The sequence below is a fragment of the Scyliorhinus torazame genome, chromosome 2 (genome assembly GCF_047496885.1).
Source record: "Scyliorhinus torazame isolate Kashiwa2021f chromosome 2, sScyTor2.1, whole genome shotgun sequence".
Taxonomy (NCBI): domain Eukaryota; kingdom Metazoa; phylum Chordata; class Chondrichthyes; order Carcharhiniformes; family Scyliorhinidae; genus Scyliorhinus; species Scyliorhinus torazame.
The window spans coordinates 190,225,440-190,251,976 of record NC_092708.1 but is presented as its reverse complement, the minus strand read 5'-3'; the positions used below and the strand labels follow the sequence as shown (position 1 = coordinate 190,251,976).

The window sequence follows — 26,537 nt, the reverse complement described above, 5'->3', positions numbered from 1 at the left end:
ATATAACTGTAACATAATTTTCCCCAGGGTGTAGTTTGTGAGACCCCAGGTTTTAGTTTGTGAGATCCCAGAGTTTAGTGTGTGTGTAGCCAGGGTTTAGTGTATGTGACGCCAAGGTTAATTTTGTGAAACCCCAGAGTTTACTGTGTGCCCCAATGGTTTAGTGTGAGACCCCAGGGTTTGGTGTTCGAGACCCCAGAGTGTAGTGTGTGAGAACCCAGAGCTGTGCGTGTGAGGCCCCAAGGTTGAGTGTGCAATACCCCAGAATTTAGTGTTTGAAGCCCCAGAGTTTTGTGTGTGACACCCCAGGGTTTAGTATGTGAGACGCATGAGTTAAGTGTGTGAGACATCAGTGTTTCGTTTGTGACCCAGAGTTAAGTGTGCGAGATCCAGTGTTAAGTGTGAGAGACCCCAGAGTTTTGTGAGTGATCCCAGAGTTTAGTGTGTGAGACCCCAGGGTTTACTGTGTGAGACCCCAGAATTTAGTGTGTGTGAGGCCCCAAGGTTGAGTGTGAGACCCCAGGGTTTAGTGTGTGAGACCCCAGGGTTTACTGTGTGAGACCCCAGAATTTAGTGTGAGAGACCAGAGTTTAGTTTGTGAGACCCCAGGCATTAGTGTGTGAGACCCCAGTGTTTTGTGTGGGAGACCCCAGGGTTTATTAATAATAATAATAATATTTATTGTCACAAGTGGGCTCACATTAACACTGCAGTGACTTTACTGTGAAAAGCCCCTAGTCGTCATGTTCCGGCACCTGTTCGGGTACACAGGAGAATTCAGAATCTTCAAATTACCTAAACAGGGCCGGGATTCTCCCGCAGTTGGCAGGGTGACCCGTACCGGCGCCAAGAACGGCACGAACCACTCCGGCATCGGGCTGCCCGGAAGTTGCGGAATCCTCCGCACTTCCGGGGGCTAGGCCGGCGCCGGCGGGTTTGGTGCTGCGGCAACCGGTGCTGAAGGGCCGCCGTGGGCCAGTGCGAGTTGGCGCATACGCAGAACCGCCGGCATGTTTCCTGCGCATGCGCAGGGGGTTTCTTCTCCGCGCTGGCCATGGCGAAGGCTTACAGAGGCTGGCGCGGAGGGAAAAAGTGCCCCCACGGCATAGGCCCACCCGCAGATTGGTGGGCCCGATCGCGGGCCAGGCCACCGTGGGCGCCCTCCCGGGACCGGACACCCCGCGCCTCCCCGAGGACTCCGCTAGCTGCCCTTCAAGCCAGGTCCTGCCGGGATGGACTATGTCTATTTCACGCCGGTGGAACTGGGCGAAAACGGGTGGCCGCTCAGCCCATTGGGGCCCGGAGAATTGCTGGGGGGCCGCTGCCAGCGGAGCTGATCAGAGCTGAATCACTCGTGTGAGAACGTAGCACACTGCAGAGCAACACATACAGGAAGTACTTTGTGGTATTGTGGCACAGTCAATAATCACTCTCTTAAATATAATATTCTGAGGCAGCACGGTGGCGCAGTGGGTTAGCACTGCTGCCTCACAGCGCCGAAGTCCCAGGTTCGATCCCGGCTCTGGGTCACTGTCCATGTGGAGTTTGCTCATTCTCCCCGTGTTTGCCTGGGTTTCGCCCCCACTACCCAAAAATGTGCAGGCTAGGTGGATTGGCCACGCTAAATTGCCCCTTATTGGAAAAAATGAATTGGGTACTCTAAATTTATGTTAAAAAAGAATAATATTCTGAAGACTCTGGAAGTAACTGATGAGTAAAAAGGGAGGGGGTTATCCAGATGTAACATTAACACAAGGAGGCCATTCAACCCATCATGTCCATGGGCACCACGGTAGCACAATGGTTAGCACAGTACCTCACAGCTCCAGGGTCCCAGGTTCGATTCCCGGCTTGAGTCACTGTCTGTGCGGAGTCTGCACGTCCTCCCCGTGTGTGCGTGGGTTTCCTCCGGGTGCTCTGGTTTCCTCCCACAGTCCAAAGATGTGCGGGTTAGGTGGATTGGCCATGATAAATTGCCCCTAGTGTCCAAAAGGGTTAGGAGGGGTTATTGGGTTAAAGGGATAGGGTGGAAGGCGAGGGCTTAAGTGGGTCGGTGCAGATTCGATGGGCCGAATGGCCTCATTCTGCACTGTAAATTCTATGATTCTATGGGTATAACAGCTGAGAAAGAGCTATCCCGTCCAATCACACATCCCAGCTCTTGAAACTCTGCAGGTTGCCTCAAGTCCACACCCCAAAGTCCTTTGGAAATGTGGTGAGGATTTCTGCCTCAAGCTGCCTGTCAAGAAGTGAGTTCCAGATTCCTACCACCCTTTGTGTGAAAGGAAATACTCTTCAACTCTCCTTTAATCATTCAGCCACTCACTTCAAATCAATCCCCCCTCCCGCTAAATATTCACCTCCCAGCTCAGGAAATCGGTCTTTCCTATCGAGGCCCCTCATGAGTTCAGAAACCTCAATTAAATCTCCCCTCTGCTTCCTCTGGTTCACAGAAAATGACTCCAACCTATCCGCTCTTTCCTTGTTAAAATTCTCCTCAGGAATCCCGAGATGTGAATGGTTAATTATTGCTGTTCAAGGCAGCGCAGATTTCTAACTGGTGAAAACATTCATGGAGCAATGCAAAGTTTTCATTGGGTCGAGTGTTCTTTATGCAAATACATTTTCCTGAGATCGTACTAACCAAACTCTGCTGGAGGTTCATTGACTCGGAGCGACAGCAACATGGCGTGGCGTTTATTTGAGGAGAAGAAACACGCTGCGATGTATCGGAAATACAGGCTTCCTTCAGCCAGTGAAGTTCACAAGTCGATCTTCGACTATCTGGAGAAAAAGGTAAGAATGTGGTCAATGTGAAAAATCAGCAGCCTGGGTGAGAAACTCGAGAGCTGAAATTGTGATCCAGACCGGCACTCTGGTGCAGTAGTGAGGGAGTGCCACACTGCCAGAGATGCTGAGCAGCCCCCCTTCTCGCTCCCCAGACCCGGTGACACTACCTTGAAGAAGAGGACGGGCGCTCCCCCAGTGTCCTGGCCAATCTTTACACTCTCAATCAACATCCCAGAAAGCAGCTTATTTGGTTTCAGAGAATTTACAGTGCGGAAGGAGGCCATTCGGCCCATCGAGTCTGCACCGGCTCTTGAAAAGAGCACCCTATTTACGCCCACGCTTCCACCCTATTCCCATAACCCAGTGAGCCCAGGTAACCCTTTTGGACACTAAGGGGCAATTTATCATGGCCAATCCACCTAACCTGCCCATCTCTGGACTTTGGGAGGAAACCGGAGCACCCGGAGGGAACCCACGCAGACACGGGGAGAACGTGCAGACTCCGCACAGACAGTGACCCAAGCCGGGAATCAAACCTGGGATCCTGGAGCTGTGAAGCAACTGTGCTAACCTCTGCGCTACAGCGCTGCCCCGCTGGTTATTTACCTCATCGCTGCTAGTTGGATCTTGCTCTGTTAATATTGTGGGACATTTACCCTACTTTACAACAGGGCCGTGACTGGCATGCAAAGGACTTTCTGAGATTGTGAAAGAAGATAAAGGATTATAATTCTATCTTTTTCTCACACAAGGTGTGGAATACGCAGCCTGAGATTGTGGTGGAGGAAGGTTCAATTGTGGCTTTGAGAAGGGAATTGGATTATTGTGACCGGGATTCTCCGGCCTCCCGCCGGGTAGGAGAATCCCCGGGGGGAGGCGCGAATCCCGCTCCGAGGCTGGCTGCCCTATTCTCCTGCGCCGTTTTTCGAGCGGCAGCGGGATTCCCGCCACGGCGGTCGGGGGCAGCGATTCTCCAGGCCCCGATGGGCCGAGCAGCCATCCAGTCCCGCCAGCGTGAATTACTCACCTCCCGCACGGCGGGACCTGGCCGGTGAGTATACGGAGGCAGTCCTCGGGGGGGGGGGGGGGGGGGGGGGAATCTGACCTCAGGGGGGCCCCCATGGTGGCCTGGCCCGCGATCGGGACCTACCGATCTGCGGCCAGGCTTGTTCCCTGGGGGAACTTCTTTCCTCTGCGCCGGGCCCCTGTCGGGCTCCGCCATATTGCCCGGGGATCAGCACGGAGAAGAGAAGCAACCGCGCATACTCCGGCCGGTCTGCGCATGCGCGAGATCACGCCGGCCGTTCCGCGAATGCGCGAACTTGCATCGGCCCTTCGCCGCCGGCTGGAGCGGCGCCAACCCCTCTGCCGTCCACTTAGCCCCCCGAAAGTGCGGAGAATTCCTTACTTCCGGGGGCTGTTGACGCCGGAGTGGTTGGTGCCGGTTTTCCCGCTGCCGTGGGGCTTAGTCCCCAGAAGGGAGAATCACGGCCAATGTGTTTGCAGGGACATGGGGGAAGGGACAGGCAGTGGGAGGAACTGAGTTGCTCTTGCAGTGAGCCAGCACAGGAATGACAGGCTGAATGGTCTCCATCTGTGCTGTCACCATTCTATAAGGAGCCTGCCTTTCCCTCCAAGCAGCCAACCTGTTCCACTCTGATCCGGACTGGATAAATGTACCGATGTGGTATTGTTCTGAAAAGCAGGCTTTGTGGCGCATTGGGGACACCTTCTAAATCCTTCCAACTCAAGCCAATGGCAGGCATTAAGACTGGGAGAGGTTCTTGATTTTTCACCTCAGAAACATTTGCCACATTCAAAGATCGTAGAAACTGTTGCTAACTTTTGGTTGGCTCTTAAATCGTAATTTGCTCTGTTTTATAACCTTTGCTCTGGAGTCGCCAGGTATCTTTATGATACCGCCACGAGGTTCAAGTTCAAGTACTGATTAATAACTCAACACACCAATTAGTAAGATTCAAATCAAAACACATTTATTATACACAGTAAATCACTACTCATGCATAAACTCTACTTTCTAGGCTATTCCTATAACTAACAGGCCAATACTTAGCTTCGGACTGGCCCACCAGGTCAGGGGAACAAATGGCCTTTCGTTCAGGTCCTGAGTCTGCGGGATTCAAAAGCTGGTATGGGCTGGTAGCTAGGAGCGCCTATCTCGTAGCGAGCGTTGACTTGAGACTTACTTGGTTGATGCGGTAGCGAGGCAGGTCACTGTCAAGGGTTGGTTCGAGCTGCTGAGTGACCCTGCCAAAGAAGGACGATTTGAACTTGGGGGCTTTACTTTATAGTCCCCAGGGGCTTCCGCCCTTCGGGGCGGACCCCGTACCTGGTTCCAAGTGATTGGACTTTGTTCCAATCACTTGGTTCGATTTCTCCAATGCTGGAGCGGTTCCCTGATCGTTGGGCAGTCCCTAAGTGTCCGTTGGCCTTCCTTTGTCTTGGCTCCTGCTGGCGCCGAGGAGTCTGGCTTGGCTTTATTCACCTTAACTGTTGCCATTGTGCCTTGGAATCGCTCATTACTATGCGGATGGCTGCTGCATTCCGTGCTGTCTGGTTGTTTTGCAGGTTTCAATATACATGATTTCTGTATTTGCTAGTCTTTGCCTGTGTTGCCTGAATTTCCCTTCAGCCTTTGCGTTTCTCCATTTTAAGTTGGGAAGTGGCCAACTCAGGTGGCTACATAACCAACAGGAGATTGGGTGTTTGAGTTATTTCATCTTTCACGTGGGGTTTTAGTGTCTGTCGGGGTGTGTACCTGGCTGGTCGACAGTTCCCATTGTGGTGACAGAATTACTGTTGATGAAAGAGCAGCACTTAGCATTTTTTAAATTCTTCAATTCCAGAATCCCTCTTTGAAATGGAACCGCGCCCCCAGGTGGGAAATATCACCCAACGTGCCAGGGCAGGTCTGCAGCACAATTCACATTAGAACATTTCAGTAAACTGGTCAACTTACAAAACCAGACATCAGTGACGGGATTCCCCGAGCCGGTGCACGGCCGGAGAATAGGCGATCACGCCAGAACGGCCCGCGACGCCATTCCGACGCCGTTTTGCGATTTTGCGCTGCCCCGAAATCCGCGCGATCGCGGCGTACGCCCCACGGCCCGGAGAATGGCGGGAGGTGGCGCGACGAGCGATTCTCCACGACCCCCACGATGCTGCACCCGGATGGGCCGAAGTCCCGACGGCGTGGTCTGAGATCCCGACGGCGTGGTCAGAAGTCCCGACGGCGTGGTCAGAAGTCCCGACGGCGTGGTCAGAAGTCCCGACGGCGTGGTCAGAAGTCCCGACGGCGTGGTCAGAAGTCCCGACGGCATGGTCAGAAGTCCCGACGGCGTGGTCAGAAGTCCCGACGGCGTGGTCAGAAGTCCCGACGGCGTGGTCAGAAGTCCCGACGGCGTGGTCAGAAGTCCCGACGGCGTGGTCAGAAGTCCCGACGGCGTGGTCAGAAGTCCCGACGGCGTGGTCAGAAGTCCCGACGGCGTGGTCAGATGTCCCGACGGCGTGGTCAGGAGTCCCGACGGCGTGGTCAGAAGTCCCAACGGCGTGGTCAGAAGTCCCGACGGCGGTCAGGAGTCCCGACGGCGGTCAGGAGTCCCGACGGCGTGGTCAGAAGTCCCGGCGGCGTGGTCAGAAGTCCCGACGGCGTGGTCAGAAGTCCCAACGGCGTGGTCAGGAGTCCCGACGGCGGTCAGGAGTCCCGACGGCGTGGTCAGATGTCCCGACGGCGTGGTCAGAAGTCCCGACGGCGTGGTCAGAAGTCCCGACGGCGTGGTCAGAAGTCCCGACGGCGTGGTCAGAAGTCCTGACGGCGTGGTCAGAAGTCCCGACGGAGGTCAGAAGTCCTGACGGCGTGGTCAGGCGTCCCGACGGCGTGGTCAGAAGTCCCGATGGCGCGGTCAGAAGTCCCGACGGCGTGGTCAGAAGTCCCGACGGCGTGGTCAGGAGTCCCGACGGCGAGGTCATAAGTCCCGACGGCGTGGTCAGAAGTCCCGACGGCGTGGTCATAAGTCCCGACGGCGTGGTCAGGAGTCCCGACGGCGTGGTCAGAAGTCCCGACGGCGTGGTCAGGAGTCCCGACGGCGTGGTCAGAAGTGCCGACGGCGTGGTCAGAAGTGCCGACGGCGTGGTCAGGAGTCCCGACGGCGAGGTCAGAAGTCCCGACGGCGTGGTCAGAAGTCCCGACGGCGTGGTCAGAAATCCCGACGGCGTGGTCAGGAGTCCCGACGGCGTGGTCATAAGTCCCGACGGCGTGGTCAGAAGTCCCGACGGCGTGGTCAGAAGTCCCGACGGCGTGGTCAGAAGTCCCGACGGCGTGGTCAGAAGTCCCGACGGCGTGGTCAGAAGTCCCGACGGCGGTCAGAAGTCCCGACGGCGTGGTTCCAACCACTGAAAAAATCGTCAGCAGACGTGTTGGCTGACGAGGTGTTCGGAGGAGGTAGGGGTCGGCATGGGGGGGACCTTGGGCTGGCGAAACAGGCACGGCCATGGCTGCTGCGGGGGTGGGAGGGGGAGGCCTTCCTGGGTCAGGGGGTGTCGGGGAAGGGGGGGGAAGACAGTCGTGGCTGCCGGGAAGCACCCGCGATAACAGGGCGGTGCCAACGGCACTGACGCCATTAAGGCGGCCATGCTGATGGGCACCCACCCCGGGCGCTGGCTGAGCGCAGGCCTCCCGGATGTTTGGATGGGTGCCGGACCCCACACGGGGCACCACACCCAGTCGGCGGCACCCACCGGCGGGTAGATCCAGGGCCGCATCGTAGTGAGGGCAGTGCCATTAAACGGTGGCCCTGGCAGGAGGGACGGGCGACAGGAGTCGGTGCACCGAGGGGGTGGGGGGCATGCGTGTCTGGGGTGCGAACTGCCAACAGGGGCGACCATGTAGCCCATGGCACCTGGTTGTGGAGGGGGTGTACAATTTGTCTCCCGCCACCCCCTGCAGATCATAATGTTTGGGCATCTCTCAGCGATGTTGGCCGCCGTGGCGGGGGCTGCTGCCCTGTATGAAGCCCTGTGGGAGCTGCAGCAGGGGCGTCTCAGAGAGGAGGCAGAGGCTGCAGTACAGGAGCGGCCGCAGAGGGGCAGGTGGCAGCCGCTCGGGCTGGAGGGCGCCCGCCCGACATGAGGAGGAGGAGGAGGACCAAGACGAGGGGGAGCCACAGGACGAGGATGTCGATGAGGAGGGGGGCGGGGAGGGGGGCAGGAGCTGGTACCACGGAAGCGCCTGATGAGGCCTCATGTACCGACCTTCCAGGATCTCCCGGACCAGGCAAGCAGGAGGAGACTCCGGATGAGCAGCGAGACAGTCGCCCATATCTGCCACATGATGGCACACCTGGCACCGTGTGGGACTGGGGGTGGCACCCCCTTCCGGTGGCCATCAAGGTGACAGTCGCTTGAACTTCTAAGCCACGGGCTCGTTACAGTCTCCGAGTGGGGACCTCTCCGGTATCCCCCAGGCATCGGTGCACCGGTGCATCCGTGCAGTGACTGGCGCCCTATATGCCCTTGCTGACAGGTACATTCAGTTCCCTGCAGACCGCACCCACCAGGATGCCCGGGCAGCGGGCTTCGCTGCAGTGGCAGGATACCCATGGTACAGCGGGTAATTGATGGGGTGCACGACGCCATGCGGCCACCAGGGGATAACAGGCCGATGTTCATGAACAGGAAGGGGTCCTACTCCATGAACGTTCAGGTGGTCTGTGACATCAGATGAAGGTACTGCTCGTCTGCGCCCAGTACCCGGGCAGTGTACGTGACTCATTTATCCTGGCACAGTCATTCATACCCCACATGTTTGAGGAAGGTCCCCCCACCGGCTGCAGGGCTGGTTGCTGGGAGACGAGGGTTACCCGGTGCGGTCATGGCTGATGACGCCTATACGGAGGCCACAGACCGAGGCGGAGACGCGCTACAATGATGCCCATTGTGCAACCAGGGGTGTGATCGAGCGGTGCTTGGGGCTGCTGTAGATGTGCTTCAGGTGCCTGGACCGCTCTGGTACGACTCAATGAGGATCGGTCACATCGCTGTGGTCTGCTGCGTCCTCCACAACACAGCCCAGCAGAGGGCCGATGTGCTGGAGGGGGAGGAGGAGAGGGAGGATCACAGTGAAGGGGCACACCTCTCCAGACGAGGAGGGGGCGGGGGGGTGGGCAACGCATGGGACATGGGGGCTGGACATGGACGGGAGGCTGCACTGTGCCACTGGCAAGGCCAGCGAGCATGGGACGGGTTAATAGCCGCACGTTTCACCAACTAGGGCGGGTTTGCTGAGCAGGGGCTTGGACACCACAGCATGGCAGCACATCACCACCCACCACCCTCACCTCCCACAACATCAATGAGGCTCACCTCCCCAACCACCCACCACCCTCCCCTCCCACACCACCGCATTACCCACATGCACACTGCCCCTCCATGACACACCCACCTGCGGCACAACAGGCAGGACTCACACGGTTGCCAATGACAGCGGCCTGGTCCTTGGCATGGAGGATGATGACAGCCCGCTCTGCGATGAGCCCGGAGCTCCACATCGTTAGACAATGTCTGACTCATGAGCCCAGTAACACCCTCCACCTGGGTGGTCCCTGTATGCGGGCTGGACACTCTATCACATGGCCCTGTCGTTTTGCTGGGGATGGGGTGATGGGACATCCAGGGGAGCGGGAGGGTTGGGGGGATGGGGGCACGTCACACACACTGGGGCTCAACGTTCCATCACCCCTCACCCACAGTGGCACTTAATTCCCGTCCTACCCCCGCACGCATCGGAGAGAGTAAAGGCGCAGCTTTCATCGATGGTACAGTGTGTTCAATAACAAACCGTATACACATGTGCCCTCGCCCCTAAATCTAAGCTGTGCCCTGCACCCGTGCCAACTTGCTAGGTGTCTAACTTTCTGGCCTTACGGGCCCTATCACTACGTCTCTGTGGTTCCCCAGACGGTACAGCAGAAATGGAGGCGGACTGCTGAGACGCCTGCCCTGCGACTAGGGTCCCCATTGGCGCTCGTTTCCTGAGGCAGCCCGGCCTGGATGGGCCAGGCTACACCTCGGGCGTCCCGGCTGGTGTAGTGCCACCCTGTACTGCCCGCTTCCCACCATATGCACCAGGGACGGTTGGGGCGGGGGGGGGGGGGGGGGCGGGCGAGGTGCTGCGGTGTTCCGGGACCTCCCCTACAGCAGTCACTGGCACGGGCCCCAGCACCACCTCCTTCCTCGTGGTGCCCAATGGCCCCCGAGCTTCTCCATTGGAAGGGGTTGCGAGTGGAGCCATCCCCCGAGGCTCCCCCGACACCTGCCGCTGCCAGTCCTGGAGGCCCGCTCTGGTGTCGACCAGGGTCTGCACGTTAGCAGCAATGGAGCTCAGGGAGTTGGCCATCCCTGTCTGGGTCTGTGCGATGCCGACCAGCACCTGGGTTATGGCGCCGATGACCTCAGCGATAGCCTGCTGAGACTGGGCCACGATGAGCAGCGTCACTGCAATCTGCAGCTGACACTGGCTCATGGCTGCTTGTGCGTGGGCAGCCCTGTCCTGGGCCACGGAAACCGCATGAACAGAAAGCCCTGAGCCCTGCATAACCTGACCCATACCCAACACCGTCGCCCCCATAGCCTCCACCGTGAACGCCACCCGTGCGCTTTTGGCCTGCTGTGTTCTGCCAAAGTGTGAGTGTCCCAGGAGTCTCGCCACTAAATTGCCCAACCGAGGTGATAGTCTCTGCGATGGTGGAGGGTGAAGGAGATAGCTGTGACGGTAAGCGTAAGTCTGTGTCGCCATCAGAGGCAAAAACCAGGGTCTCCTGTGTCGTCTCAGGTGACGTTCCTGTCCTCTGTGTGTCTGTGTCCTGGGGCTCTTGTGTCCTGGGGCTCTTGTGTCCTGGGGCTCTTGTGTCCTGGGGCTCTTGTGTCCTGGGGCTCTTGTGTCCTGGGGCTCTTGTGTCCTGGGACTCTTGTGTCCTGGGGCTCTTGTGCCCTGGGCCTCTTGTGCCCTGGGGCTCTTGTGCCCTGGGCCTCTTGTGTCCTGGGGCTCTTGTGTCCTGGGGCTCTTGTGTCCTGGGGCTCTTGTGTCCTGGGGCTCTTGTGCCCTGGGGCTCTTGTGTCCTGGGGCTCTTGTGCCCTGGGCCTCTTGTGCCCTGGGCCTCTTGTGCCCTGGGCCTCTTGTGCCCTGGGCCTCTTGTGCCCTGGGGCTCTGTGTCCTCGGTCTCTGTGTCCTCGGTCTCTGTGTCGGGCGCAGGGCTGCTGTAACAACTGCCCTCCCCGTCGGTCCCTGCGTCCCTGTGGGCCACTGGCCCTGGCACTGGCTGGGGGCGGGGAGCGCCGGATGGGCCGGGACCACTGCCGGCTGCTCCTGGAAAACACAAGACAGCATGTATGGTTAGACAGGCAGACGGGTTGGGGGGGGGGGGGGGTGAGGGGCTGTGGTAGAGGGTGGGGTGAGGGGGCAGGGTGAGGGGGTGGGGTGCGGGGGTGGAGTCTCCCCTCACTTGGTGGCGCGCCTTCGATCTGGGCATCAGCAACCACCTGGTCCTGGGGTCTGTCAGCAAGCTCCAGCGCCCTCTGCTCGTGCATGGTTTCATAGATTTCATAGAATTTACAGTGCAGAAGGAGGCTATTCTGCCCATTGAGTCTGCACCGGCTCTAGGAAAGAGCACCCTACCCAAGGTCAACCCCTCCACCCCATTCCCATAACCCAGTAACCCCACCCAACACTAAGGACAATTTTGGACACTATGGGTAATTTATCATGGCCAATCCACCTAACCTGCACATCTTTGGACTGTGGGAGGAAACCGGCCACCCGGTGTGGGGGTGCAGTACAGGTGCACCTTGTCCGGATTTCTCCCGCTCCCTGCAGTTGTGACCTTTTTTCCTGGGGGGCGGGGGGCACACAAACATCAACAGTGTTAGTCGGTCGGACGCATGCAACCCAGCGGTTGGGTCTTTGATGGCGTAGGTGCACAGGGCACCCGGCCAATGCAGCTGGCATTGGTGGGTGCAGCCGTGTGGGTCTGGGCGGGGGTTGTACTGTCCCCCTGGGGAGTGGGGGGGGGGGGGTTGGTGCCAGGGGCACGGTGCTGGGAACTCACCCTGGCGAACCTGAGGAGGCCGTGCAGCTTTTTACGGCACTGGTCGCCTATCCTGGCTGCCGGTCCAACAGCGCTGATGGCAGTGCCCACCACCCGCCACAGACACCAACGGTGTTGCCTGGGGTCCTACGGCCGGGTCCGGGGTACAGTGCCTCCCTCCTCTGCTCCACGGCTTCCAGGAGCGTGTGCAGATTGCCATCACGGAACCTGGGTGCTGCATGACGGACGGCCATCTTCCCTCCAATGGCTGTGTGTGGGCGGATGCGTTTTTTTAAGGCGCGCGACCCGCGAATCGGGCGCCAATCACAGGCTGCACCCCCGTGCACTTCTCGTGGCGCCCATGCTGGCCCCTTGTGGGCCGCTGAATGGGGCCCGTTGACGCCGTCGTAAAATGCTTCAATTTTTACAACGCCGTCAACACTTAGCCCCATTATTGGAGAATCCCGCCCCAGGTGACCGGTGGTAGCCATCTTTAGCCGGTGTCCTTTCTTTCTGAAAAAACAGTCCCTCTGCTGTGTTCTCTGCAGTCTGATGCCTGCTTTTGTGGGTAGCGATTTCGGAACAAAGGGTCCTGTGTTGTGCCTGGCTGCGATGATTTCACACTCGTATGGGGTTCCTTCATACTGCAAATTATCTGCTAAAAATGTGTGTGTCTTTGTCCTTTTTACTGTGATGTTCCTTCCTTGTAAGAGTAGGGTGCAGGGCGCTACTCTAATCTGGCTAACTGAACCGTATTTTAACCTACCATCTAACAGTAGTTGCATTGGGGTGTACTCGGTTAAAATCGTTACGGGGTTGAGGCCTGTGATGTATGCGAAGTACTGAACAGCCCAAAAAACTGCGAGCAAGTGCCTTTCGCAGGCTGAAAATCTTTGCTCGACTTGGTCCAAAACTCGTGAGGCATAGGCTACGGGTCCTAAACGATCGTGCCTTTCTTGGGTAGTACGGCCGATAGGGTTCGGTCGGTGGTCGCTACTTCAATGGCGTATGGGGAGTGGCTTCCGTATGCTCCGGAAGCCATTCCCAAAGGGCATTCTTTTTTAGGAGCTCGGAAAGTGGTTCCTGCAGTAACCAACCCTAAAGATGACTGGAGTGCAGTGACATTATGGGGCAAGGGCAATTTAACTATCAAATCAATCCGTTTTTGCTCTATCTCTCTTTTTCCGTGTGTGATGGCTGTGCCTAAATAAAAGACCTTTTCTTTTAGGATTTGGGCGTTTTTCAGGTTGACTTTAGATCCAATTGATGTGTAGGAGACCTAATCGTTCGGAAAGAAGCGAAATGGGCTCTTCCTTGGTATCAGTTTGTTAGGAGCAAGTCGTCCACATACTGAATGAGGTATTCGGGGCGGGAAAATTTGAATAATCCAATCGTCAGTGGAAAATGGAGGGGGAGTTGTGGAAACCTTGCGGAAAGCATGTCCATGTATATTGCTGTCCTTGGAACGTGAAGGTTAATTTATATTGACAACTCTTTTCTAATGGAATGGACCAGAATCCATTGCTAATGTCCAGTACCATAAAATACCTTGACTGTAGTCTCTGCTTTAGCATTGTCTCGGGACTCGTGGCAACGGTGAGGGCTGCTAATGGAGTTACTTTATTGAGTTCTCTGTAATCGATGGTCAGTCTCCATGAACCGTCGGGTTTCTTTACGGGCCAAATTGGGGCATTGTTTGTTCAGGCTACGGCCGAATTACACCTTGGTCTAGCAAACTTTGAATTTCTTTTGCAATTTCTCCCTCGGCTTGCTGTGGGAAGCCGTATTGTTTCTGGGGCTTGGGATCGGGACCTGTAATGGCGACTGTTCCCGGAATGTTTCCACAGTCATGCTTGTGCTGGGTGAAGGATGCTTTGTGTTTCCTTCGGACCTCCCTAATTGTCCTATCTGTACTAATGGTTTGCGGATCAAACCAATAGTCGCCGACTGAGCAGATTCTGTGTTCGTCGTCTCGCTGGGAGTGACATCTCCCTCACTCTCACGTGACCTGCTGGGAGTGGCATCTCCCTCACTTTCACTTCACCAGCTGGGAGTGACATCTCCCTCACTCTCACTTTACCTGCTGGGAGTGACATCTCCCTCACTCTCAATTTACCTGCTGTGAGTTACATCTCCTTCACTCTCACTTCACCAGCTGGGAGTGACATCTCCCTCACTCTCAATTTACCTGCTGGGTGAGGCATCTCCCTCACTTTCACTTCACCAGCTGGGAGTGACATCTCCCTCACTCTCAATTTACCTGCTGGGAGTGACATCTCCCTCACTCTCACTTTACCTGCTGGGAGTGACATCACCCTCACTCTCAATTTACCTGCTGGGAGTGGCATCTCCATCACTCTCACTTCACCAGCTGGGAGTGACATCTCCCTCACTCTCACTTTACCTCTGGGAATGGAATCTCCCTCACTCTCACATTATAAGCTGGGAGTGACATCTCCCTCACTCTCACTTTACCAGCTGGGAGTGACATCTCCCTCACTCTCACTTCACCTGCTGGGAGTGACATCTCCCTCACTCTCACTTTACCAGCTGGGAGTGACATCTCCCTCACTCTCACTTTACCTCTGGGAGTGACATCACCCTCACTATCACTTTACCAGCTGGGAGTGGCATCTCCCTCACTCTCACTTTACCTCTGGGAGTGGCATCTCCCTCACTCTTACTTCACCAGCTGGGAATGACATCTCCCTCACTCTCACTTTACCAGCTGGGATTGGCATCTCCCTCACTCTCACTTTACCTGCTGGGAGTGACATCTCCCTCACTCTCACTTTACCTGCTGAGAGTGGCATCTCCCTCACTCTCACTTTACCTCTGGGAGTGACATCTCCCTCACTCTCACTTTACGGGCTGGGAGAGGCATCCCCCTCACTCTCACTTCACCAGCTGGGAGTGACATCTCCCTCACTCTCACTTTACCAGCTGGGAGTGGCATCTCCCTCACTCTCACTTTACCTCTGGAATGGAATCTCCCTCACTCTCACTTTATAAGCTGGGAGTGACATCTCCCTCACTCTCACTTTACCTGCTGGGAGTGGCATCTCCCTCACTCACACTTTACCTCTGGGAGTGGCAACTCCCTCACTGTCAGTTTACCTGCTGGGAGTGCCATCTCCTTCACTGTCAGTTTACCTGCTGGGAGTGGCATCTCCCTCACTCACACTTTACCAGCTGGGAGTGCCATCTCCCTCACTCACACTTTACCTCTGGGAGTGGCAACTCCCTCACTGTCAGTTTACCTGCTGGGAGTGCCATCTCCTTCACTGTCAGTTTACCTGCTGGGAGTGGCATCTCCCTCACTCACACTTTACCAGCTGGGAGTGCCATCTCCCTCACTCACACTTTACCAGCTGGGAGTGGCATCTCCCCCACTCTCACTTTACCTGCTGGGAGTGGCATCTCCCTCACTCACACTTTTACAGCTGGGAGTGGCATCGCCCTCACTCTCACTTTACCTCTGGGAGTGGCATCTCCCTCACTCTCACTTTACCTGCTGGGAGTGGCATCTCCCTCACTCACACTTTTACAGCTGGGAGTGGCATCGCCCTCACTCTCACTTTACCTCTGGGAGTGGCATCTCCCTCACTCTCACTTTACCTGCTGGGAGTGGCATCTCCCTCACTATCACTTTACCTGCTGGGAGTGACATCTCCCTCACTCTCACTTTACCTCTGGGAGTGGCATCTCCCTCACTCTCACTTCACCAGCTGGGAATGACATCTCCCTCACTCTCACTTCACCAGCTGGGAGTGACATCTCCCTCACTCTCATTTTACCTCTGGGAGTGGCATCTCCCTCACTATCAGTTTACCTGCTGGGAGTGCCATCACCCTCACTCCCACTTTAACCGCTGGGAGAGGCATCCCCCTCACTTTCACTTCACCAGCTGGGAGTGACATCTCCCTCACACACTTTACCTGCTGGGAGTGACATCTCCCTCTCTCACACGTTACCTGCTGGGAGTGACATCTCCCTCACTCTCACTTTATCTGCTGGGATTGACATCTCCCTCATTCTCACTTTCCTTGCTGGGAGTGACATCTCCCTCATTCCCACTTTACCTGCTGGGAGTGACATCTCCCTCACTCACACTTTACCTGCTGGGAGCGACATCTCCCTCATTCACACTTTACAAGCTGGGAGTGACATCTCCCTCACTCTCACTTTACCAGCTGGGAGTGGCATCTCCCTCACTCTCTCTTGACCTGTTGGGAGTGGCATCTCCCTCACTCTCACATTACCTGCTGGGAGTGACACCTCCCTCACTCTCACTTTTCCAGCTGGGAGTGGCATCTCCCTCACTATCACTTTACCTGCTGGGAATGTCATCTCCCTCACTCACACTTTACTTGCTGGGAGTGGCATCTCCTTGACTCTCAATTTACCTGCTGGGAGTGGCATCTCCCTCACTCTCACTTTACCTCTGGGAGTGACATCTCCCTCACTCTCACTTTACCTGCTGGGAGTGGCATCTCCCTCAATCTCAATTTACCTGCTGGGAGTGGCATCTCCCTCACTCTCACTTTACCTGCTGGGAGTGGCATCTCCCTCACTGTCACTTTACCTGCTGAGAGTGGCATCTCCCTCGCTCTCACTTTACCTGCTGGGAGTGGCATCTCCCTCACTCTCACTTTACCTGCTGGGAGAGGCATCTCCCTCACTTTCACTTCACCAGCTGGAAGTGACATCTCCCTCACTCTCACTTTACCTCCTGCGAGTGGCATCTCCCTCACTCTCACTTTACCTGCTGGGAGTGACATCTCCCTCACTCTCACTTTACCTGCTGGGAATGACATCTCCCTCACTCACACTTTAACTGCTAGGAGTGACATCTCCCTCACTCACACTTTACCTGCTGGGAGTGACATCTCCCTCACTCACACTTTACCAGCTGGGAGTGACATCTCCCTCATTCCCACTTTACCTGCTGGGAGTGACATCTCCCTCACTCACACTTTACCTGCTGGGAGCGACATCTCCCTCATTCACACTTTACAAGCTGGGAGTGACACCTCCCTCACTCTCACTTTACCAGCTGGGAGTGGCATCTCCCTCACTCTCTCTTGACCTGTTGGGAGTGGCATCTCCCTCACTCTCACATTACCTGCTGGGAGTGACATCTCCCTCACTCTCACTTTTCCAGCTGGGAGTGGCATCTCCCTCACTATCACTTTACCTGCTGGGAGTGTCATCTCCCTCACTCACACTTTACTTGCTGGGAGTGGCATCTCCCTGACTCTCACTTTACCTGCTGGGAGTGGCATCTCCCTCACTCTCACTTTACCTCTGGGAGTGACATCTCCCTCACTCTCACTTTACCTGCTGGGAGTGGCATCTCCCTCAATCTCAATTTACCTGCTGGGAGTGGCATCTCCCTCACTCTCACTTTACCTGCTGGGAGTGGCATCTCCCTCACTCTCACTTTACCTGCTGGGAGTGGCATCTCCATCACTCTCACTTTACCTGCTGAGAGTGGCATCTCCCTCGCTCTCACTTTACCTGCTGGGAGTGGCATCTCCCTCACTCTCACTTTACCTGCTGGGAGAGGCATCTCCCTCACTTTCACTTCACCAGCTGGAAGTGACATCTCCCTCACTCTCACTTTACCTTCTGCGAGTGGCATCTCCCTCACTCTCACTTTACCTGCTGGGAGTGACATCTCCCTCACTCTCACTTTACCTGCTGGGAGTGACATCTCCCTCACTCACACTTTACCTGCTGGGAGTAACATCTCCCTGACTCTCACTTTACCAGCTGGGAGTGGCATCTCCCTCACTCTCACTTTACCTGTTGGGAGTAGCATCTCTCTCACTTCACCAGCTGGGAATGACATCTCCCTCACTCTCACTTCACCAGCTGGGAGTGACATCTCCCTCACTCTCATTTTACCTCTGGGAGTGGCATCTCCCTCACTATCAGTTTACCTGCTGGGAGTGCCATCACCCTCACTCCCACTTTACCTGCTGGGAGAGGCATCCCCCTCACTTTCACTTCACCAGCTGGGAGTGACATCTCCCTCACACACTTTACCTGCTGGGAGTGACATCTCCCTCTCTCACACGTTACCTGCTGGGAGTGACATCTCCCTCACTCTCACTTTATCTGCTGGGATTGACATCTCCCTCATTCTCACTTTCCTTGCTGGGAGTGACATCTCCCTCATTCCAACTTTACCTGCTGGGAGTGACATCTCCCTCACTCACACTTTACCTGCTGGGAGCGACATCTCCCTCATTCACACTTTACAAGCTGGGAGTGACATCTCCCTCACTCTCACTTTACCAGCTGGGAGTGGCATCTCCCTCACTCTTTCTTGACCTGTTGGGAGTGGCATCTCCCTCACTCTCACATTACCTGCTGGGAGTGACACCTCCCTCACTCTCACTTTTCCAGCTGGGAGTGGCATCTCCCTCACTATCACTTTACCTGCTGGGAATGTCATCTCCCTCACTCACACTTTACTTGCTGGGAGTGGCATCTCCTTGACTCTCACTTTACCTGCTGGGAGTGGCATCTCCCTCACTCTCACTTTACCTCTGGGAGTGACATCTCCCTCACTCTCACTTTACCTGCTGGGAGTGGCATCTCCCTCAATCTCAATTTACCTGCTGGGAGTGGCATCTCCCTCACTCTCACTTTACCTGCTGGGAGTGGCATCTCCCTCACTGTCACTTTACCTGCTGAGAGTGGCATCTCCCTCGCTCTCACTTTACCTGCTGGGAGTGGCATCTCCCTCACTCTCACTTAACATGCTGGGAGAGGCATCTCCATCACTTTCACTTCACCAGCTGGAAGTGACATCTCCCTCACTCTCACTTTACCTCCTGCGAGTGGCATCTCCCTCACTCTCACTTTACCTGCTGGAAGTGACATCTCCCTCACTCTCACTTTACCTGCTGGGAATGACATCTCCCTCACTCACACTTTACCTGCTGGGAGTGACATCTCCCTCACTCACACTTTACCAGCTGGGAGTGACATCTCCCTCATTCCCACTTTACCTGCTGGGAGTGACATCTCCCTCACTCACACTTTACCTGCTGGGAGCGACATCTCCCTCATTCACACTTTACAAGCTGGGAGTGACATCTCCCTCACTCTCACTTTACCAGCTGGGCGTGGCATCTCTCTCACTATCACTTTACCAGCTGGGAGTGGCATCTCCCTCACTCTCACTTTACCTCTGGGAGTGGCATCTCCCTCACTCTCACATCACCAGCTGGGAGTGACATCTCCCTCACTCTCACTTTACCAGCTGGGAGTGACATCTCCCTCACTCTCACTTTACCTCTGGGAGTGACATCACCCTCACTATCACTTTACCAGCTGGGAGTGGCATCTCCCTCACTCTCACTTTACCTCTGGGAGTGGCATCTCCCTCACTCTTACTTCACCAGCTGGGAATGACATCTCCCTCACTCTCACTTTACCAGCTGGGATTGGCATCTCCCTCACTCTCACTTTACCTGCTGGGAGTGACATCTCCCTCACTCTCACTTTACCTGCTGAGAGTGGCATCTCCCTCACTCTCACTTTACCTCTGGGAGTGACATCTCCCTCACTCTCACTTTACGGGCTGGGAGAGGCATCCCCCTCACTCTCACTTCACCAGCTGGGAGTGACATCTCCCTCACTCTCACTTTACCAGCTGGGAGTGGCATCTCCCTCACTCTCACTTTACCTCTGGAATGGAATCTCCCTCACTCTCACTTTATAAGCTGGGAGTGACATCTCCCTCACTCTCACTTTACCTGCTGGGAGTGGCATCTCCCTCACTCACACTTTACCTCTGGGAGTGGCAACTCCCTCACTGTCAGTTTACCTGCTGGGAGTGCCATCTCCTTCACTGTCAGTTTACCTGCTGGGAGTGGCATCTCCCTCACTCACACTTTACCAGCTGGGAGTGCCATCTCCCTCACTCACACTTTACCTCTGGGAGTGGCAACTCCCTCACTGTCAGTTTACCTGCTGGGAGTGCCATCTCCTTCACTGTCAGTTTACCTGCTGGGAGTGGCATCTCCCTCACTCACACTTTACCAGCTGGGAGTGGCATCTCCCTCACTCTCACTTTACCTGCTGGGAGTGGCATCTCCCTCACTCACACTTTTACAGCTGGGAGTGGCATCGCCCTCACTCTCACTTTACCTGCTGGGAGTGGCATCTCCCTCACTCACACTTTTACAGCTGGGAGTGGCATCGCCCTCACTCTCACTTTACCTCTGGGAGTGGCATCTCCCTCACTCTCACTTTACCTGCTAGGAGTGGCATCTCCCTCACTCACACTTTTACAGCTGGGAGTGGCATCGCCCTCACTCTCACTTTACCTCTGGGAGTGGCATCTCCCTCACTCTCACTTTACCTGCTGGGAGTGGCATCTCCCTCACTATCACTTTACCTGCTGGGAGTGACATCTCCCTCACTCTCACTTTACCTCTGGGAGTGGCATCTCCCTCACTCTCACTTCACCAGCTGGGAATGACATCTCCCTCACTCTCACTTCACCAGCTGGGAGTGACATCTCCCTCACTCTCATTTTACCTCTGGGAGTGGCATCTCCCTCACTATCAGTTTACCTGCTGGGAGTGCCATCACCCTCACTCCCACTTTAACCGCTGGGAGAGGCATCCCCCTCACTTTCACTTCACCAGCTGGGAGTGACATCTCCCTCACACACTTTACCTGCTGGGAGTGACATCTCCCTCTCTCACACGTTACCTGCTGGGAGTGACATCTCCCTCACTCACACTTTATCTGCTGGGATTGACATCTCCCTCACTCACACTTTACCAGCTGGGAGTGACATCTCCCTCATTCCCACTTTACCTGCTGGGAGTGACATCTCCCTCACTCACACTTTACCTGCTGGGAGCGACATCTCCCTCATTCACACTTTACAAGCTGGGAGTGACATCTCCCTCACTCTCACTTTACCAGCTGGGAGTGGCATCTCCCTCACTCTCTCTTGACCTGTTGGGAGTGGCATCTCCCTCACTCTCACATTACCTGCTGGGAGTGACATCTCCCTCACTCTCACTTTTCCAGCTGGGAGTGGCATCTCCCTCACTATCACTTTACCTGCTGGGAGTGTCATCTCCCTCACTTTCACTTCACCAGCTGGAAGTGACATCTCCCTCACTCTCACTTTACCTTCTGCGAGTGGCATCTCCCTCACTCTCACTTTACCTGCTGGGAGTGACATCTCCCTCACTCTCACTTTACCTGCTGGGAGTGACATCTCCCTCACTCACACTTTACCTGCTGGGAGTAACATCTCCCTGACTCTCACTTTACCAGCTGGGAGTGGCATCTCCCTCACTCTCACTTTACCTGTTGGGAGTAGCATCTCTCTCACTTCACCAGCTGGGAATGACATCTCCCTCACTCTCACTTCACCAGCTGGGAGTGACATCTCCCTCACTCTCATTTTACCTCTGGGAGTGGCATCTCCCTCACTATCAGTTTTCCTGCTGGGAGTGCCATCACCCTCACTCCCACTTTACCTGCTGGGAGAGGCATCCCCCTCACTTTCACTTCACCAGCTGGGAGTGACATCTCCCTCACACACTTTACCTGCTGGGAGTGACATCTCCCTCTCTCACACGTTACCTGCTGGGAGTGACATCTCCCTCACTCTCACTTTATCTGCTGGGATTGACATCTCCCTCATTCTCACTTTCCTTGCTGGGAGTGACATCTCCCTCATTCCAACTTTACCTGCTGGGAGTGACATCTCCCTCACTCACACTTTACCTGCTGGGAGCGACATCTCCCTCATTCACACTTTACAAGCTGGGAGTGACATCTCCCTCACTCTCACTTTACCAGCTGGGAGTGGCATCTCCCTCACTCTTTCTTGACCTGTTGGGAGTGGCATCTCCCTCACTCTCACATTACCTGCTGGGAGTGACACCTCCCTCACTCTCACTTTTCCAGCTGGGAGTGGCATCTCCCTCACTATCACTTTACCTGCTGGGAATGTCATCTCCCTCACTCACACTTTACTTGCTGGGAGTGGCATCTCCTTGACTCTCACTTTACCTGCTGGGAGTGGCATCTCCCTCACTCTCACTTTACCTCTGGGAGTGACATCTCCCTCACTCTCACTTTACCTGCTGGGAGTGGCATCTCCCTCAATCTCAATTTACCTGCTGGGAGTGGCATCTCCCTCACTCTCACTTTACCTGCTGGGAGTGGCATCTCCCTCACTGTCACTTTACCTGCTGAGAGTGGCATCTCCCTCGCTCTCACTTTACCTGCTGGGAGTGGCATCTCCCTCACTCTCACTTAACATGCTGGGAGAGGCATCTCCATCACTTTCACTTCACCAGCTGGAAGTGACATCTCCCTCACTCTCACTTTACCTCCTGCGAGTGGCATCTCCCTCACTCTCACTTTACCTGCTGGAAGTGACATCTCCCTCACTCTCACTTTACCTGCTGGGAATGACATCTCCCTCACTCACACTTTAACTGCTAGGAGTGACATCTCCCTCACTCACACTTTACCTGCTGGGAGTGACATCTCCCTCACTCACACTTTACCAGCTGGGAGTGACATCTCCCTCATTCCCACTTTACCTGCTGGGAGTGACATCTCCCTCACTCACACTTTACCTGCTGGGAGCGACATCTCCCTCATTCACACTTTACAAGCTGGGAGTGACATCTCCCTCACTCTCACTTTACCAGCTGGGAGTGGCATCTCCCTCACTCTCTCTTGACCTGTTGGGAGTGGCATCTCCCTCACTCTCACATTACCTGCTGGGAGTGACATCTCCCTCACTCTCACTTTTCCAGCTGGGAGTGGCATCTCCCTCACTATCACTTTACCTGCTGGGAGTGTCATCTCCCTCACTCACACTTTACTTGCTGGGAGTGGCATCTCCCTGACTCTCACTTTACCTGCTGGGAGTGGCATCTCCCTCACTCTCACTTTACCTCTGGGAGTGACATCTCCCTCACTCTCACTTTACCTGCTGGGAGTGGCATCTCCCTCAATCTCAATTTACCTGCTGGGAGTGGCATCTCCTTCACTCTCACTTTACCTGCTGGGAGTGGCATCTCCCTCACTGTCACTTTACCTGCTGAGAGTGGCATCTCCCTCGCTCTCACTTTACCTGCTGGGAGTGGCATCTCCCTCATTCTCACTTTACCTGCTGGGAGAGGCATCTCCCTCACTTTCACTTCACCAGCTGGAAGTGACATCTCCCTCACTCTCACTTTACCTTCTGCGAGTGGCATCTCCCTCACTCTCACTTTACCTGCTGGGAGTGACATCTCCCTCACTCTCACTTTACCTGCTGGGAGTGACATCTCCCTCACTCACACTTTACCTGCTGGGAGTAACATCTCCCTGACTCTCACTTTACCAGCTGGGAGTGGCATCTCCCTCACTCTCACTTTACCTGTTGGGAGTAGCATCTCCCTCACTCTCACTTTACCTGCTGGGAGTGACATCTCCCTCACTCTCACTTCACCAGCTGGGAATGACATCTCCCTCACTCTCATTTTACCTCTGGGAGTGGCATCTCCCTCACTATCAGTTTACCTGCTGGGAGTGACGTCACCCTCACTTTCACTTTACCTCTGTGAGTGGCATCTCCCTCACTCTCACTTTACCTGCTGGGAGAGACATCTCCCTCACTCTCACTTTCCCTGTTGGGAGTGGCATCTCCCTCACTCTCACTTTACCTGCTGGGAGTGACATCTCCCTCACTCTCACTTCACCAGCTGGGAATGACATCTCCCTCACTCTCATTTTACCTCTGGGAGTGGCATCTCCCTCACTCTCACTTTACCTCTGGGAGTGACATCACCCTCACTCTCACTTTACCTGCTGGGAGTGACATCTCCCTCACTCTCACTTCACCTGCTGGGAGTAACATCTCCCTCACGCTCACTTTACCTGCTGGGAGTGACATCTCCCTCACTCTCACTTTACCTCTGGGAGTGGCATCTCCCTCACTCTCACTTCACCTGCTGGGAGTGACATCTCCCTCACTCTCACATTACCTTCTGGGAGTAACATCTCCCTCACTCTCACTTTACCTGCTGGGAGTGGCATCTCCCTCACTCTCACTTTACCTGCTGGGAGTGGCATCTCCATCACTCTCACTTTACCTGCTGAGAGTGGCATCTCCCTCGCTCTCACTTTACCTGCTGGGAGTGGCATCTCCCTCACTCTCACTTTACCTCTGGGAGTGACATCTCCCTCACTCTCACTTTACCTGCTGGGAGTGGCATCTCCCTCAATCTCAATTTACCTGCTGGGAGTGGCATCTCCCTCACTCTCACTTTACCTGCTGGGAGTGGCATCTCCCTCACTGTCACTTTACCTGCTGAGAGTGGCATCTCCCTCGCTCTCACTTTACCTGCTGGGAGTGGCATCTCCCTCACTCTCACTTAACATGCTGGGAGAGGCATCTCCATCACTTTCACTTCACCAGCTGGAAGTGACATCTCCCTCACTCTCACTTTACCTCCTGCGAGTGGCATCTCCCTCACTCTCACTTTACCTGCTGGAAGTGACATCTCCCTCACTCTCACTTTACCTGCTGGGAATGACATCTCCCTCACTCACACTTTAACTGCTAGGAGTGACATCTCCCTCACTCACACTTTACCTGCTGGGAGTGACATCTCCCTCACTCACACTTTACCAGCTGGGAGTGACATCTCCCTCATTCCCACTTTACCTGCTGGGAGTGACATCTCCCTCACTCACACTTTACCTGCTGGGAGCGACATCTCCCTCATTCACACTTTACAAGCTGGGAGTGACATCTCCCTCACTCTCACTTTACCAGCTGGGAGTGGCATCTCCCTCACTCTCTCTTGACCTGTTGGGAGTGGCATCTCCCTCACTCTCACATTACCTGCTGGGAGTGACATCTCCCTCACTCTCACTTTTCCAGCTGGGAGTGGCATCTCCCTCACTATCACTTTACCTGCTGGGAGTGTCATCTCCCTCACTCACACTTTACTTGCTGGGAGTGGCATCTCCCTGACTCTCACTTTACCTGCTGGGAGTGGCATCTCCCTCACTCTCACTTTACCTCTGGGAGTGACATCTCCCTCACTCTCACTTTACCTGCTGGGAGTGGCATCTCCCTCAATCTCAATTTACCTGCTGGGAGTGGCATCTCCTTCACTCTCACTTTACCTGCTGGGAGTGGCATCTCCCTCACTGTCACTTTACCTGCTGAGAGTGGCATCTCCCTCGCTCTCACTTTACCTGCTGGGAGTGGCATCTCCCTCATTCTCACTTTACCTGCTGGGAGAGGCATCTCCCTCACTTTCACTTCACCAGCTGGAAGTGACATCTCCCTCACTCTCACTTTACCTTCTGCGAGTGGCATCTCCCTCACTCTCACTTTACCTGCTGGGAGTGACATCTCCCTCACTCTCACTTTACCTGCTGGGAGTGACATCTCCCTCACTCACACTTTACCTGCTGGGAGTAACATCTCCCTGACTCTCACTTTACCAGCTGGGAGTGGCATCTCCCTCACTCTCACTTTACCTGTTGGGAGTAGCATCTCCCTCACTCTCACTTTACCTGCTGGGAGTGACATCTCCCTCACTCTCACTTCACCAGCTGGGAATGACATCTCCCTCACTCTCATTTTACCTCTGGGAGTGGCATCTCCCTCACTATCAGTTTACCTGCTGGGAGTGACGTCACCCTCACTTTCACTTTACCTCTGTGAGTGGCATCTCCCTCACTCTCACTTTACCTGCTGGGAGAGACATCTCCCTCACTCTCACTTTCCCTGTTGGGAGTGGCATCTCCCTCACTCTCACTTTACCTGCTGGGAGTGACATCTCCCTCACTCTCACTTCACCAGCTGGGAATGACATCTCCCTCACTCTCATTTTACCTCTGGGAGTGGCATCTCCCTCACTCTCACTTTACCTCTGGGAGTGACATCACCCTCACTCTCACTTTACCTGCTGGGAGTGACATCTCCCTCACTCTCACTTCACCTGCTGGGAGTAACATCTCCCTCACGCTCACTTTACCTGCTGGGAGTGACATCTCCCTCACTCTCACTTTACCTCTGGGAGTGGCATCTCCCTCACTCTCACTTCACCTGCTGGGAGTGACATCTCCCTCACTCTCACATTACCTTCTGGGAGTAACATCTTCCTCACTCTCTCTTTCCCTGCTGGGAGTGGCATCTGCCTCACTCTCACTTTACCTGCTGGGGATGACATCTCCCTCACTCTCACTTTACCTCTGGGAGTGGCATCTCCCTCACTCTCACTTTACCTGCTGGGAGTGGCATCTCCCTCACTATCACTTTACCTGCTGGGAGTGACATCTCCCTCACTCTCACTTCACCAGCTGGGAATGACATCTCCCTCACTCTCACTTTACCTCTGGGCGTGGCATCTCCCTCACTCTCACTTTACCAGCTGGGAGTGACATCTCCCTCACTCTCACTTTACCTCTGGGAGTGGCATCTCCCTCACTCTTACTTCACCAACTGGGAATGACATCTCCCTCACTCTCACTTTACCTCTGGGAGTGGCATCTCCCTCACTGTCAGTTTACCTGCTGGGAGTGCCATCTCCTTCACTCACACTTTACCAGCTGGGGGTGGCATCTCCCTCACTCACA

General features: G+C 55.3%; 1 protein-coding gene across 1 annotated transcript in view; it reads left to right on the top strand.

Annotated features, from left to right (window-relative positions):
* The first annotated feature begins 2,484 nt into the window (after window positions 1-2,484).
* The window catches only part of LOC140394408 (putative methyltransferase DDB_G0268948), a 187,144-nt gene continuing 163,091 nt past the window's right edge, over window positions 2,485-26,537 (top strand). The window contains exon 1 of the mRNA XM_072481657.1: window positions 2,485-2,796. Within this exon, the coding sequence (XP_072337758.1) occupies window positions 2,686-2,796 (111 nt within the window). The 5' untranslated portion in view covers window positions 2,485-2,685. The remainder of the gene's footprint in view (window positions 2,797-26,537) is intronic.